The 17,884-nt window shown below is 40.0% G+C and overlaps 1 protein-coding gene across 1 annotated transcript; it reads right to left on the bottom strand.

Annotated features, from left to right (window-relative positions):
* Positions 1 to 593: 593 nt before the first annotated feature.
* On the bottom strand, positions 594 to 4,248 carry LOC117238101 (venom serine protease Bi-VSP-like). Its single transcript, XM_033502738.1, has 5 exons — positions 4,178 to 4,248; positions 1,771 to 1,860; positions 1,007 to 1,309; positions 742 to 846; positions 594 to 670 (listed from the first exon to the last, which is right to left on the bottom strand). Exons 1-5 carry the CDS (start codon positions 4,239 to 4,241, stop codon positions 594 to 596), a joined length of 639 nt encoding a protein of 212 aa, XP_033358629.1. The 5' UTR covers positions 4,242 to 4,248.
* Between the last annotated feature and the right edge of the window lie 13,636 nt (positions 4,249 to 17,884).

Below are 17,884 nucleotides of genomic sequence, written 5' to 3'. Positions count from 1 at the left end.
TTTATGGGACACTAATAATTTTGTAACACTGGGATAATGAAGTCATTAAGGTACGACGTGACTCTCGTGTAAATACCCGGATAATCAGGTACGCCGCATTCATGACCAGATGACACAACACTTATTTGATAGTAGGTGAATTGCTGTGGTATCATCAGTGGTCCTCCGCTGTCAGCCTGAAATGATGGTTAAATTTTTAATCATAGTTACTCAAATATTTCAATCGAATTGTATTGAAATTATACTTATATACAGTAATAATCTATTATTGATTTATGTATTGAAATATTCCAATTTAGAATGTATATATTATATGTATTCTGAAAAAAATTAAGATTAGAAGGAAATTAGATTAAGGACCATAATGATGTGTGAGAAATGGGCAAAACTATTAAATTGTGTTTATCTATTATTTTTTATATTCAAGACGTTGATTTGATGTTGATTCGAATTGATGTACCCTCAGACACCGTATAATTTATAGTAAATCTGTAATGTAATTACTCCACAAGCATCCTTTCCATCTCGAGGGTCTCCGCCGGCGCATATTTCTTTATTTATTATTTCTTTATTTCTTTTATATTATTTCTTTATTAAAATCCTTTCTCGTATACGGCGTTGGTAACCACTAACAGTTGCAGTTCCATTAATGCCTTAGTATATGATTCACCTACAAAGAAAATGAGAAGGATATTTAAGAATGAAACTATTTCATTTTATCATAGAATTGATATCACTTACTAAAGTTTAATGCTCCCCATCCAGCAATGAAGGGGTTATAGCCCACGAAGTTTTTATTTCGAAGGGATTTTATTTCTATGGGGAGACAAATGGGATGTATGTACTCTGAAAAATAAGAAAATAAATGAAAGTGAAGGAAACGAATGACGAAAAGTATGAGAAAGAATTGAACATGCTTTATGATACAATATATGTGTACAGTAAGAAGTTTCAGCAATACCCAGTAGCATAAATATTAGAAACACAACAATATTTAAAGACTTACCCGAAAATGGAACATTGTCCTTCAGTTTAAGAATAGCAATATCATTATTGTTCGACTCGGCAGAATAATCGGTATGTATTAGTTTAGATTCGACTTCTATTTGAATAGGATGCGCTCCGTCGTCATCTCGTTTTAGATTTAAGTCCCCGATACGAACCACGTACAAATGATCGTTATCTGCACAATGTGCTGCGGTCAAAACATGCCTAGCCGATATTAGGGTACCTGCACACAGCCATTGTGTTACCCAATGCGGGTTTGAGTAATTACGGAATCCTACTGCAGCGATCCATGGCCAAGCACCTAAAATGCAATAGACATAGTTGTGAACATACATAATTTTTTCTCGCGTGATGAGTTAGAAATTATTGTTATCCATTGGACATTCGACGATGCAGACTCTCAGATAGAAATTTGATTAAGAGAGAAATTGAATTTTGACTTCAATGGAACAACACTTATTAGTTAATTCTATACAGTTTCCACTTGAAGTATACTGAACTCTAGAGTTCGAATATGTAATTTCTTCCCGAACACTTTTTGATCGCCATCCCTATTAATTTCAAGTAAAAACATATTCTTTCTAACATGAACTAAAAGGAGGAAATAATTCAAGTTAATAAACAAAGTTACTACCAATGAAACCGTTGTATTATTATATAATTTAATTGAAACGTACTTTGATGTGCTGATTAGTGCCTTTCAATTTCATCCTTCATAGTATATCGCTTATTATTAATCGGAAAGGAATAGATAAAACGTACCAAGTTTAGCTGGTCTACCACCAACCACCCTGGTATGCGTAACGTTGCTGAAACCACAGTGTGGTGGACGCAAGGGCACATCCGAGGTTGCTATAAAACATTTATAGTGAAAGAAGTTATTATATTTAGAGAATTGACAGTAGAGTGATGAATTAATTCGTCTTCGCTGGTTGTTTCACGATTATCCTGGTTATCACATTTGTACGTGAAGCGAGTCGTTGGAATATTCGCGAAGTTAATGAAGCATTTTTCAGAAACAAAACCGGTGAAGAAGTGAATACTTAGGTGGAATTTTCCCATTAACTTCGTGACCATCTCGAAAATAAAAAATCAAACGTGTTCCTTTCAATTTTATGTGGTCACGCGTGACCGCTTTTTTCACTCATAATTACCAAACGCGTAAAATTTCGAAACTGCAGACAACTTAAAGTGCAAACTTTTAGTGCGCCCCGCTTGAACTGATGGATGCAGGAGGACAATTAACCCTTTGAATGCTATGGACGCATATACGAGTCCAGCGAGAGTCTATCTGTGTGGACTAAGGACCCATATATGTGTTTATCAATATTTTCAACCTCCTTGACGTTTATATAAATCATTGTATTACTTTTTATTTTTAATATATTAAAAAATGTCGAATAATCTTGAAGAATATACTGCAAGAGATAGTGAAATAAATGAAAATTACAATTCATTGGACTCCGAAGAAAATGTGGAAAACTATATAAATAATGGATTAGGTACACGTAGAAATAAAAATAGAAAACGGTGTAGAACATTGAGTACGTCTTCGGAGGAGGAAGATCCGCATTTAACTCAAAATATCGAAAACTGTAAACGGACGGAAATGTTCTTGTGGACGAAGAAGAATTTGACGCCCATATTACATATCTTTGACGATGGAAATTCCGGAGTAAAAGTGCATTTGACCGCACAGTCAACACCTTTTGATGCTTTCCAAATTTTCTTCTCGGAGGAATTGGTCTCTCAAATTACCGAACAGACGAACAACTACTTCAAGAATGTAAAAGATCATGAAGCATGTAAAACGAATTCGCGTTTGAACAATTGGCAGAATGACTCAGTCTGCGAAATGTACGGATTTTTCTGTACTATAATGCTAATGTCGCGGGTAAGGAAACTCTCTTTGAGGGAGTATTGGTCCACCGATGAAATGCTGAAAACCAGTATATTCCGGAAAATAATAGCACCAGACAGGTACATGTTATTATTACAAATGTTAAACTTCAATGATCATAACGTAATAAACGATGGCCCGATAATAAAAATACGACCAGTAGTCGACGAACTGAAGAAATCCTTTTCACAGTCATATGAAAATCTGTGCATCAACGAAAGCCTCGTACTATATAAAGGCAGATGTTATTTTAAGATGTTATTTTTATACTGGAAAAAAGACAGAGATAAATCAAAATACTTCAACCTTTGGGATTTCTGGAAACGTTGTTATGACACTCCTTCAACCGTACTTTGAGAAGGGTCATACGTTAATTACGGACAATTGGTATACAAGCCCACAAAATCAATGCATTCGGAACTGTTCGTAAAAATAGGAGCGAAATGCCCCGTATGGAAGAAAGCTTGAAGAAAGGTGAAATTTGTTACCGATCTACGAATAATTTATTGACGATGAAATGGCGTGACAAGAAGGATGTCTGGATGCTATCCACTGTACACGCAGCTAGGTTGATTAAAACGGAAAAACGAAACTATCGAACAGGGTTAAAGAAAACCAAACCATCGTGTATTACAGATTATAACTCTTACATGGGTGCTGTAGACAAAGTTGATATGGTTTTAAGTACACTTAATTCTACAAGGAAAACCATAAAATGGTATAAGAAACTTTTTTCCGTTTGCTAGATTTAGCAATATACAATGCATATATCCTATACAAAAATTCTACTGGTACGAAACAAAAATTTAATGAATTTCATTTGGCAATGGTAAAAGATACTTTACGGAAATATCCACAAGGAAGAAACGTTGTGGGTGGCGGTAAAAAAGATTCGAAAGATATACCGTTTCGTTTAACAGAGAGACATTTTCTATCAAAATGTTCAAATTAAACGGACAAGGCACAATTATCACGAAGAAAATGCGTTGTTTGCGCGAAACATAAAAAACGAAGTGATACGCGATATGAATGCAGAAAATGCGATGTCGGTTTATGTATCGATGATTGTTTTGAGACTTACCACACCCAAATGAACTTCTAATTTTAGTCGATTTGAATTGCTCAAAGTTTTTAGAAAATTGTTGAGAATTGTGGATCTTTGAAGCCGAAATAATGTTACAGGAACACTAAATTTACACTTGGAATTAATATTAGACTAGTTATATACTTATTTCATGGACGATTTCTTATATATTCATGGATACACACTTGCGCGCGTCTCGGCACTTTCTCCTATACCCGACCTATAACCGACTGAATAGTTTACATTCATCTGTTTTCGAGACGTCGCGCACACACATACCTCCACACACCGATACCCGCATACAAGTATCTCTACTACGCATTTAACCCAGCCCAGCACAGAAAATTATACATGTCTCAACAAAAATAATTAAACAATTTTAATTTTATCAATATACATAAAAGTTTTTATTTTGTGAAATGAATCTAGTGTAGATGTAATGCGCATGTGATTTAAAACTAAATATTTCTTTGTTTAAAATATACGTAAAGAACTTTCCATAATTTTTGTTATATTCATTGGACTCAAATATTTAGATTCAATAACACAATTTCAAGTTTGAATATATTTTACACTTTAATGTTTTTAATAGAATAATTAATGTCCGAAAATAACTAACTAATAAATAAATATCTATCTATGAACTATTATTTCATTTGGTGTACAGAAATTACAATTATAACTTAGTTCCGCCATGCGTACTCAATTAACACAATTCACACTAGCAAAAAAAGTATTCCGTCTTCAATCATCGCAACCGCTAAGCGCGTGCCGTCCACGCGGATTGCGTTCGTCGGGAGTATCCAGCACTCAAAAGGTTAACGCCAAACATGCGAACAGTATATTGAAGCCAGTCATCGTCCTAAACTAAAACAGTGACGAACTGAAAAGACGCAGGACTGATAACGGTCAATGAATCTAATAAAAGAAACTTGGTTCACGCTATGATTCAATGTTTTGCAACAAAGAGCGAAAAACTGTGGCAATTTAGAAATACGCGGAACTGACAACAATAAAGGAAACTTAGTTCGTATTATAAATTGAATTTGCATTAGGAAAGAAGCACGATCATGCGAAATAGATCGTAGGAATGACAAATATCATCGACATATGTTTCTGTGTAATTTCATGTTTGAAAATTGTTTAGATGTATAGGATGTACGAACCATGATATTCTAACGCGAGCAATTGAACGCGCAAATAGAAGTCCTCTCGCACCCAGCACGTAATTCCTGTTATTTGTCACCGAGATTCAACAGTTCGATTCATCACGATGCTGCGTACGTGAACAATATGGAAAAAGAAAGAAAACATCAGGCTAGAAACATTACAGCGTGCATTTCTTTCTTTAGTTTTTTTCCTTTGAAATATATCGTGTTAACGATATGTAAACAGGAATTCACTAACGTCCGATATTCTTTTTCATACTCTTCTAATTTTGTTTATATTAGATACTCTATTATGATTAGAGCGTGGATGTTTATATAAATTCGTAGCTTTATTTAACACTATTACAGAAATACAATTATGGAAATTGAACTTAAATAGAAATTTCTTTCATTCAATACAATTAAGTATCACAACTCATTTATTATGTTAATCTTTAACATTATAGCAGAAACTTTACTTTCAATATTTTCGATATCTTTGCACATTATTCTATGCAATCTGTGCATTTCTACAAATTTTAAATTTACTATAAATGTACAATCTATTTATAACTCATCACAATGGTTTAGTTTAAATTACACGTTTGTAGAATACATCTTACGCTTGTCACCAGAGGGCCATCGATATCAACACAGGGCTAGCGATGTTAATGCTTTCTCACTAGTGGTCACATTGACACTGTCTGTTTCAATAAATATAACTTCCAACACAACTTCTCTTATCCGAGTGTCTAAGGTATAGGTCTGCTAGGTGAGAGCCTTACTGAGGAGTCCGCCACTAGCAGCCTAGGACGAAACACGCACGCTTTATTTTCTCTTGTTGTGTCTAAGGCATGAGCCTGCTGGGTAACCTTACTGATGAGTCCACTAGCAGGCTCTGGACGAAACACGCTTTTTTTTTCTTTTTCTCCATCTTCTTTCATATATCCGTGATAATTATAGCTGCTGGCTGTAGATCTCGCTTGCCGGGGTACTGCTGTATTTTCTTCTTCTCATTTAGATGTCGTTCAACAGGCATTCGACAAAGTATGGCATGAAAGGCTTCTATACAAGCTTAAAAAGATCCTACCTCACCCCTACTACTCCATTCTAAAATCCTACCTAACCAATAGACAATTCATGGTTAAATGCCTAGACGCCACTTCTGCAACATTCCCAATAGAATCCGGCATACCCCAAGGTAGTGTTCTCGCACCCCTACTGTTCTCCATCTACACTGCCGACTTACCTATATCAAACGAGATAACAATAGCAACATTTGCTGACGACACAGCGCTATTAGCTACCCACGCAGACCCGGTAATTGCCTCATCCACTCTCCAGCGATGTCTCGACTCCATGCAAAAGTGGTTTCATAAATGGGGCTTCAAAATTAACGAAAAAGAATGCTCACATGTAACCTTCACGCTCCGAAAACAAACCTGCCCCCAGGTCACCATTAACAACACAATAATTCCTAGCAAGGAATAAATAATATAAATAAATAATATAAATAATAAATATATTAAATATAAATATATTAAATATATATAAATAATATAAATAAATAATAAAATAAATAAAAATAAAATTAAATTAAAATTTAAGAAAAGATAAGAAAAGAAAAGTATGTAAAAAAATAGAAGTTACTGAGAATGATGCAAAAAGCAAGGCAGCGGAACCCACCTTAGAATTAACAAGAAAACCCACCAAAAGAAAAATAAATCCGCAAAAAGCGGCCAAGGTAATCAATAGCTTAAGACTTTCCGCGCAAAAGACGCGGAAACTCAACCCCCAACCAAACCTAGTTGCCAGAACCAAAGGATTAGAAGAAATCCTAAAAAACACAAAACAAGAGTATCTCTCCGCCCAGGACGAAAGTACTAAGAAAGCCAGAAACATGAGACCCATAAAAGCTGCCTCGCCCCCAGCGATCACAACACAAAACAGATTTAGCTTGCTAGAATCAGAACCACATCCACAATCACAGCCGGGACCAGCAAACTACCCAACATCAAACTCAACGCTAGAGCAAATAAGACAAAAAAACCAACTATTACGTGGCAAAATGGGAAAACACAGTCCCACCACACCGCCAAAACAATCAACACCGCAGGGGCGACAGGCCTCATTGTACGACCCAGGAGGTCCAGTGCCACCAGCATCACCAAGGGGGGCCCGGGCACCCGACGGACACCCCACCAGATACACCGCAGAGGAGCGTACGAAGGCCCCATCCACTACAAGGGAATACAAACCGCCGCCTATCAACATAACGTTACAAGACCCAAAGGACACAGTAACGCTCATAGAGAAAGTATCCAACATCAATCAATTCCATATCAAAAGGATACACTCAGGTAAACATGCTCTCTACCTCCGAAACCTATCCGATTTCCACACAGCGGCATATTCGAAAGAAAATTCCGCATATTCGAAAGAAAATGCATCAGGGCTTGCTTGAGTACTTACAGATCCGAACACAGCGGATTCAAAAAATATGTAAAAAACAAAACAATATACGACCTAGCCAACATTCACCGCATAGACTGTCACATCCTAAAGCTAATAAGAAACCACTTCGCGCAAGCAGCAAAAATAAAAGAAAACAGCTTAATCTTCAGTTGCCTATTTCCTAACAACGCATATTACAAAAACACTCTGACAACAGGCCACATCCCCCCAGAAGCTTTCCTATACCTAGACGAAAAAAACTACCTTCAGGACCAAAATAACATCCCAATAATTTATCACATAAAAAGAAAAATAGGGATCAAAACCATACTCTACGAAGAAAACATAAATGGACAGACCGCAGACACCAGATGGAGATACAACATGGCCCTCCCCCGGACACCAAAGACAAACACAGAAAAAATACAAAAAATACTGGTGGATACAGAATCCATAATAAAATAAGAGAGAACATTAATAAACCGACAGAACTCAATTCTGACACCGCATAACACAGGTGTAAACTGTAAATACTGTAAATATTTGTAAATAAATCTATTTGACATCCCCCTCCCCCGCCCCCTCCCTCTCATCCCACCCCTCCCCAAAGTTACACAGAACCCAAAAAACAGACTACCGAAGCGTCCTGTTTTGCGACCAAGTTTTCAGGACAGAAAAAAATAAAACAAAAAATATATAAAAAAAGCTCCATTCCCCAGCGGCTTAAATCCAAAAATTGTATTATACAACGAAAAATGTAAAGCGCCGACACATAATACAGGATGGCTACGTCGTACCGCCGCGTATCGGTACCTTTGCCTAACATATCATTACAAAAATTCACCGTTTATTGTGAATATGTACCTAAAACTGTATTCTTGGGCTCAATAAACAACTTTAAATAAAAAAAAATCTTTAAATCTCAGTCTACAGTGTCTATTATTCTTCTCAGTTCTATTCTGGAAATAGTACTTTATTCTAAAATCGTTATTTTTACGTATTTATTTATTTTCCAAATCACTTATCACACACTTTGAATAAAAAATGCAATTGCTGTATAGGCCATTAATCAAGTTAATCATACCTTAATACTTGTGGCGGCACGTGCCACGGAACTTTCCAACGGCTTCGTGATACAAAGCACTACGCCGTTGTGACATCAATCACATCTCAACCTACATCAGTGATAAGACATCGACCGCCGACCTCCGGACACTTTTGGTCACATCACCACCTTATCATCATAGCATACTACCACCCAAGTACCAACTTTACGTGACATCGTCAGAGCGCAACACCGACGTGCCCAATGTGCCATCGATATCTTCACGCTTCTTCCGCCGAATTCTCGGAAGAGCATACACGCGCCAACCGCTGCGGCACATCTAATGAACGCACGCTAGTGGGGATATTGATGGGCAACGAAGGGAAGGGACCTGGCACAATATTCGAGCAACTTCATATAATTTAAAAGTTTCCCCTAATTTACGCGTTCAACCAGAATCTCGATAAGTGTTCGCCAAGACAGTTTCAACATCTGGACTACGTCGGACAGTTTACGACGGATATCCGACATATAAAAGGGGTAGAGAACAGCGTAGTCGATACTCTATCTCGCATCGAAGCGATCGGGAAATCAGTAAACCACTATACGCTAGCTGCAGCGCAAGAGAAGGATAGCGTGTTGCGCGAAATTATCAACGCTGACTTGAGCGCGCTGCATTTGAAAAAGGTACGATTCCCCGATCAAGGCGCCGAGTTATATTGCGATATTACAGCCGAGACCGTGCGACCGTACGTATCGGAACCGTTACGGCGCAACGTATTCCAATCGCTACATGGACTTTCCCATCCAGGGATGCGCGCTACGCAAAAATTGGTGACGACGCGCTTCGTCTGGCCGTCCGTAAATAAAGATTGCCGAACGTGGACGCGACAATGCATACCGTGTCAGCGCAATAAAGTCACCAGGCACGTATCCTTACCCGTCGGAACGTTCGAAACGTTAGCAGGCCGGTTCGAGCATCATCGCCATGCAATATTCGCAAGGATACCAGTATTGTTTAACGTGTATCGACCGTTTTTCGCGTTAGCCTGAAGCCATTCCTATCGCCGACATGAAAGCGCCAACCGTTGCTTCGGCCCTCCTTTCGACCTGGATATCTCGTTTTGGCGTACCTTTGAAAATTACGACCGATCAAGGACGTTAATTCAAATCGCGCTTATTCGAGGAATTATGCCGGTTGCTCGGCGTCAAACATCTGCGCACGACGGCCTATTATCCCGCGTCCAATGGGATGGTAGAGCGCCTACATCGACAACTTAAAGCGGCGATTAAATGCCACGACACGAGCAACTGGATCGGAATTCTGTCGATCGTCTTATTAGGTATGAGAACCGCGATAAAGGAGGACCTTGTCACAGATGAAATCCGACTGAACAAAGCGATAAGATAGCGAAATTCCAAGCGCCTTAGCATGAGTGACCATCGGGATAACATCCGGTCACTCTATCCGTTCTCAGAAATATATGATCGAAGCCTTTTCCCACTCCCACGAATAAAAGAATTTAAATATTCCCCCTAAAATCATCCAAGTCAGTCTTGAACAGTCACGCCTAGAGCTCAGAAGTGTATTGTAAACCAGAAAAAAAAATAAAATTTCTTCTTTTTCTTAAATTTCTTTGTATTTTACGTGACAATAGCATCGTCGCTACCTGAACAATCTGATACAACGCTGCCAAACGCCTTGAATCAGAAAACTCTTCCCATTCGCAACTCATCGTATCACACTCGCAACGTGTCACCTAAACGCGGCCTGACGACACCACATTAGCATCATCAGTATCTGAACAATCGGATTCAACGCTACCAAACGCCTTGAATCAAAAAACTTTTCACGCTCGCAACGTGTCACCTACACGCGACTTGACGAAAACCACGTTCGCATCGTCAGTATCTGAACAATCTGATTCAGCGCCACCAAACGTCGTGAATCAGACAACCTCTCACATCCTCTGCTTATCGTCTATACGCGACTTGAGGACAACCTCTCACGATCTTCTGGGCCGGAAGAAACTGAATCCCGTCCAGAACAACAGAGTCGATTTCGAATCAAAACCTACAGCAGAGGTTTCGAAATCCACGATGATCGGATTATCTAGGAGCATTTCCTCCTCAATCAGCATTTCAACGTTCAATCTGTCTTATACCACGCCGCCTGGATCACCTGAGAGCAGGAGTATCATATCGGAGAGTCATTTTTCTGGACATAATGCGAAGACGCCACTTTCGCCATTGCCGAAAGGGGCCACACCTGCGAGTTACCCGAAGCGGAATAATCTTCACGTTATCACCACCGTGACGAATTCCTCAAATGAGATCGATAGTTGTCAGAACACCCCATCAGTTCTCAACACTTGTCCACTGATTCCACAGACTTACAAATCATATAATCCTTGCATGATGATGAAATGCATCATGTTCGAAGAAATATTTTTATATTGAAATTAATATGTTTGCAAAATTCCTTAATTTCTTGAGATATAGGATTAAGAAAATAAAATATCTTATGTTGTATATGTTATCTGATTTAGTGAATTACATAGCGCGATTGATTTCAAGAAATGCAATTTCAAATGAGTTATATGGCATTTGTACCTTAAATATAAGAATAATATATATTACGATGATGATACGATATGTATCGATAACATAGCGTTGTATTAAAAATTTGTTAATTGTTGTATACGCTTAAATATAGGTGCGAGTGATAATGGTTAACACTTGAAAAATCTAGTCGAAGTAGAAATGTTACTAATTGAGCACACATGCTTCCGGTAAAGGAGATTCCGTTGATCATGCAGACAATGACTGAATCGAAGACTCCGTGTCTGATTTTGATGATAGCGACTCCATATCGTCGCTAAGGGCGGTGTCTTTCTGCACGAGGCTGCTGTAGATCGCTCGTGTTTCCATTTTCACCCCTCGATGACGTGACAAACTATACTATATATTGTTATATTATAGAGCATAATTCTATATAACGTAAAACTATATAACGGAATACTATATAACGTAATTCGTTATAACGAAATACTGTATAACGTAATGCTATATAACGTAAAACTAGATAACGTAATACTACATAGCGTAACACATAACGTAACACTTATCTTATGACGTAATACTATATAACGTAAAACTATATAGCGTAATACTATATAACGTAATACTTTGAACGTAATACTATATTGGGTAATACGTTATAACGTTATACTATATAACGTAATGCTATATAACGTAATGCCATATAACGTAATGCTATATAACGTAATACGTTATAACGTTATACTATATAATGTAGTACTATAATTCGTAATACTATATAATGTAGTACTATAATACGATATACGTTGTAACGTAATACTGTATATTGTAATAATATGTAGCGTAATACATTATATCGTAATACATTATAACGTATTAATATATAACGTAATGAAATATAGCGTGGTATTTTATTACGCGGTATAGTATAACGTAATATATTATAACGTGATACGATATATTCGCAGCTTATTATACAGACTATCTACCACAAAACTACCCAAACTAACGCAAGTAACTGAGACAAGTAATTAATATAGGGATCGAAATACTAGTGTTTGTTCGACCAATCGCGGGGAGACGTAGTCGCTAGGAGAGACGTCAACGGGAGTCGTAAATTCCCGTTACGATTATAACAATCGACACCACGACTTGATCGATCCCCTGATTTCCGTTGAGATAATAGGGGTGATTGAGTTTGTATAACACTGTGATTCACAGAATTATAAATTATATATTTCCAACACTTAGATTACACTGATGAACATAGATAGAGAGATAATCACTTATCGCACGAAGATAAGATAGATATGTACGTTAGAGCAGGGCTCTTATAATTGGATTTAATGTATTAGTGGACGTGGCACTATAAGATATTTAGGAGACGAAATGTATGCTCGACAATACCGAGACCGACTCTCGCGTTATGCTTAGACTGCCCCGATAGGCATTAGCGTTAGACTTAGTAGTTGACTTTTCCAACGATGTAGAAGAAGTGAAGTTGAGTGACGATGCTGTGTCGGAGGAAAGCTAGTGATGGGTGTGTCTAGCGCACGGGATTGTAACGTCAATTCATATCAGAGACCAGGCCACACACCACGGACAGGATGGCACCCAGATGTCTGCATATCCTTGGCGCTCACCCTCAATAGTCTTAAGTGCCCACCAGGGACCTTGGCATTTTTATAATTAAGGTCCTTCGGACCAAGCGAGTATTTCCTGTCTTAAATTTCCCTTTACATTTATTGTCTACCACGTGTTAGCTTAGAAAGTTGGTTTTCTCCACATCTGGTATGTTCGGTTGGCAACTTTCTCGCGAGGGCGGCTAAAACCCTTCCTGGTCCACCAACCGTCCTATTATCCAATCGGAGATGGTGTCTACTGCCCTCACTTCCTTAACCAAAATCGTCATCAACAAATCCGATAGTCCCGTGTGCTTAGACACACCCACCCCTAGCTTTCCTCAGACACAGTATCGTCAGTAAAACTTCACTTATTCTGTATCCTTAGAATAGTCAACATATCTATATCGGTCTCTACCCTTATAAGTCGCGTACTTAATGTATTGTTGTAACTAAGTGTTACATAACGTGGCTGGAGTGAATTGTGATTTATGTTAATTCAGTGCGTGTTACATTGTGATTGGTGAATTCACAATAAAGGTTGATTAAAACAAAGTTAATTGTTGTGTTACGACTCAACTATATTTTATTTCCACCAACCAACCCTAAAAATTACGTGACAGGATCATCGGATTTGTTCATGCCATTTTAGGTCAGGAAGTGAGGGCAGTATACATTGCCTCGGATTGGACAAACGAAGGTTGGTGGACTAGGAAGGGTCTTAACCGCCCTCGATAGAAAGTTGCTAGTAAGAAGCATCGTACGTGAGAAAAACTAACTTTCCCGTGTCAAGCCGTAGTCCCAGTTCGCTGTGGAGTGCCGAAGCGTGCAGACGTGTCTCTAGTGCCCAGCGTAGTTCGAAAACAACACGTGTCGCCCAAACGTCGAAAGAGAACACAGCTAAGTGCCCCTTACCCCCTAGGGAGAAGAAAATCCCACGCACCTAACCCCAACACGAATACTAGCCTCACAGCCTCACGACTAGTTGTTCATTCCGAATTAACTAGCTCGATGATGGCCCAGCAACCGCGACCAGGCTCTCCGGAGCAGACTCGCAGCTACCCCGAGCTACCCCCCCCCCCGTGGCAGAAGTGTAGCAGAACTCTCCGCACTAACGACGCTAACACTACAAAGAAGAGGAAAATAGAACCAGCAACGCAAATAAACACACACAACAGGTTCGCCGTATTGGAATCCTCAAACGACGCCATGGAAATCGTAGAACCGCCATCAAACCAACACTCACAGAGAATCCCCCCTCCCCCACCAATTTTTGTGGACGACGTCATTGACATACAGACAATGACCAAGTCCCTAGAGAGAGATACCAGCAAGGAGGAATATAACCTTAAGATAAGCAACAACAAGGTGAAAATACTACCGACGAACCCAGAAGCTTACAGAAAACTCACCAAGACACTCAGGACCCTGAACGCCAACTTCCACACCTACCAACTTAAACAGGAAAGGCCTTTCCGGGTGGTCCTACGAAACATACACCACTCAGCAGATATAGACGAACTAAAATACGAACTCTCAAAACTCGGCCACGAAGTCGTCAACGTAAGTAATATAAGGCATAGAGTCTCGAAAGACCCGTTATCCTTATTCTTCCTAGACATTAAACAAAAACCGAACAATAAGGAAATATATAACATCAGTCGCCTAATGAACGCGATAGTAAAGATCGAACCACCGCTCGTGAAAAAAGAAATAGTGCAGTGCAAAAGGTGCCAAAGGTACGGTCATACGCAGAAATACTGCAACCATACTTTCCGCTGCGTTAAATGCGCAGGCTCTCACTCCACTGACCAGTGCGCCAAATCACCGGAAACCCCAGCGAAATGCATCCACTGCCAAGGGGACCACCCTGCCAACTACAAAGGCTGCCCAGCATATAAAACACTATACACGAACAGGTACCCTAAGCCCAGAGCAAAAGAGGTATCCAACCAAACACCCAGCCCGCCGAAATTCACGACTACCCCAACCCCCTCAACCAACCAAACGCACAGTCCTACCAAATTCATCTCCACCTCAACCTCCTTTGCCCAAGCAGTACAAGGCATCCAAAATAACCCGAACAGCCAAAGGAACCTTCCCCAAAACAGTGACCCCAACCCACCAAACACAGACAACTCCTCAAGGCTTGAAAAGCTAATAGAGAAACAATCGGAGCAAATAAATCACTTGCTATCGCTACTAACACTCATCGTGGAAAAATTAGCACGCCCCGACTCAAAATAAAACCAAGGCGCATAGCACTCTGGAACGCCAACGGTCTAGCGCAACACAAACTTGAACTAGAACTCTTCTTAAAACACCAGCAAATCGACGTAATGCTCGTGTCGGAAACCCACTTCACCGACAAGAGCTACCTGAAAATAAATGGTTACAAATTCTACCATACCCAACACCCCAGCGGAAAGGCCCACGGTGGCACCGGAATAATAATCAAAGCAAGTATTAGGCACTACGAACTTCCATCATTCCAGAAAGACTACCTCCAAGCAACAAACGTAGCAATAGAAGACTGTCATGGCTCAATCACCACCTCAGCAGTATACTGCCCTCCCAGACACTCCATCGCCAAAGAAGACTTTGATAACTTCCTGGACACCCTGGGCAACAGATTCATAGTTGGAGGAGACTATAACGCCAAGCACATCCAATGGGGCAGCAGACTGGTTACAGCAAGAGGCAAAAACCTCTTAAACAGCATAACAAACAACAACCTCAACTACCTCACCACATACGAACCCACATACTGGCCCACTGACACCAACAAAATACCCGACCTTCTCGACTTCTTCATAACTAAAAATATCCCATCAAGACACGTCCAGATCAACTCCTCGGCTGATCTCTCCTCTGATCATTCTCCCGTGATAGCAACAGTCAGTTCAACAATCATCGAGAATACACCTAATGGCACCATTCACAACCAACACACCAACTGGCAGCTCTTCAGAGAAGTCTTTACACACTCAACCTCAGCCTTCACCCCACTAAAAACAAAGGAAGATATCGAAGCAGCCACGGAATACTTAAACACGAGCATAATAAACGCAATCCGCCTCTCCACACCGACAAAGCCATCTAACAGCAAACAAGAATATCCCCATTACATACTAAAAAAAATAGCAGAAAAACGAAGACTAAGAAGAGTATGGCAGACCCATAGAACACCGGAGGACAAACGCAAACTTAACAACGCAACTAGAAAGCTATCCAGAACCCTAAGAAACTATAAAAACGACTGTTTCCATAAATACCTCGCCAGCTTATCCCCCACAGCCGACGCCAACTACTCACTATGGAAGGCCTCCAGGAAACTCACACGCCCCCCACAAATAATCCCACCTATCCGCCGTCCGCAAGGTGGATGGGCGCGAAGCCCCATAGAAAAAGCCGACCTGTTTGCAAAACACTTGTCAAAAGTATTCAAACCCCATTCCCCCCAAACCGCCGCGGACGTTACTGAATACCTGCACACCCCCTTCCAAATGTCCCCTCCTATCGAACCCTTCTCCTCTGCTGAGACTATAGAAACAATCAGTCGCCTAAACCCCAAGAAAGCAGCAGGACACGACCTAATAGGCAATAGAGCAATCAAGGAACTTCCCACAAAAGGGATAGCACTCATCACATCGATTTTTAATGCTATCCTTCGCCTGGAACACTATCCTAAGGCTTGGAAAATCTCATTGATTACCCTCATCCCTAAACCCGGTAAACCGATATACGAAACCTGCTCCTATCGCCCAATCAGTCTTTTACCTACCCTGTCCAAACTATTTGAGAAGATGCTCACGAACCGACTCCTTCCAATCCTAGAGAACTTGAAAACACTCCCAGATCACCAATTCGGCTTCCGAAAACATCATTCTACAGTAGAGCAAATCCACCGCCTAACTCATACGATCAGCCAAACACTCGAAAAGAAAAAATATTGCTCAGCGGTCTTCCTAGACATCCAACAGGCATTCGATAAAGTATGGCATGAAGGGCTACTATACAAACTTAAAAAGATCCTACCCCACCCCTACTACTCCATCCTAAAATCTTACCTAACCAATCGGCAATTCATGGTTAAATACCTAGACGCCACTTCCGCAACATTCCCAATAGAAGCCGGCATACCCCAAGGTAGTGTCCTCGGACCCCTACTGTACTCCATCTACACTGCCGACCTACCTATATCAAATGATATAACAATAGCGACATTTGCAGACGACACAGCGATATTAGCTCCCCACGCTGACCCGGTAATAGCCTCATCCACTCTCCAGCGAAGTCTCGACTCCATGGAAAAGTGATTTCACAAATGGGGCTTCAAAGTCAACGAAAAGAAATCCTCACATGTAACCTTCACGCTCCGAAAACAAACCTGCCCCCAGGTCACCATCAACAATGCAACAGTTCCTAGCAGGGACACAGTCCGATACCTGGGCATGACCCTGGACAGGAGACTAACGTGGAAGACACACATCTCAGATAAAAGGAAGCAACTAAAGGACAAACTAAAAAAACTCTATTGGCTCACGGGCCGACGCTCCAAACTAAATATACAGAATAAAATTACCCTCTACAAGACCGTAATAAAACCTGTCTGGACCTACGGAATCCAACTATGGGGAACAGCAAGTAACTCCAACATTGAAATACTCCAACGCTTTCAATCGAAAACGCTAAGATCCCTAATTGACGCACCTTGGTATGTAACCAATGAAACAATACACCGCGACCTCAAGATACCCACCGTCAAAGAGGAAATAGCAAAATATAGCAACAGATACAGCAAAAGAATCAACAAACCCCGAAACCCCCTAATCACTGGACTACTCGATACGACGGACCAGACTCGCAGGCTGAAGAGGCACTATCCGCTAGACCTAAACGTCAGATTCATTTAATTATCCAAATTAAGCATATGCACTTACTTATAATACTTATAAATTATACCTATCTATAATAAGTATTAACTTATTGTAAATAAACAGCCATGTCACTGCGCCACGCCAGAAAAATTACTGAAATTACTGAAAATTCTCAACGCGA

The sequence above is a fragment of the Bombus vosnesenskii genome, unplaced genomic scaffold (assembly GCF_011952255.1).
Source record: "Bombus vosnesenskii isolate JDL3184/JDL3185 unplaced genomic scaffold, Bvos_JDL3184-5_v1.1 scf7180000013431, whole genome shotgun sequence".
NCBI lineage: Eukaryota > Metazoa > Arthropoda > Insecta > Hymenoptera > Apidae > Bombus > Bombus vosnesenskii.
Note: the sequence above shows the minus strand (reverse complement) of the source record. Positions and strands in the feature narration are given on the sequence as shown.

Excerpts from the sequence above, each read along its gene's own strand:
- LOC117238101 (XM_033502738.1), bottom strand. The coding sequence starts at position 4,241 with ATGAATGTAAACTATTCAGTCGGTTATAGGTCGGGTATAGGAGAAAGT. Across the intron at positions 1,861-4,177 it reads AAGTGCCGAGACGCGCGCAA|CAACCTCGGATGTGCCCTTG; the intron begins GTGTGTATCCAT and ends AATGTTTTATAG. Across the intron at positions 671-741 it reads ATGGGGAGCATTAAACTTTA|GTGAATCATATACTAAGGCA; the intron begins GTAAGTGATATC and ends TTTTCTTTGTAG.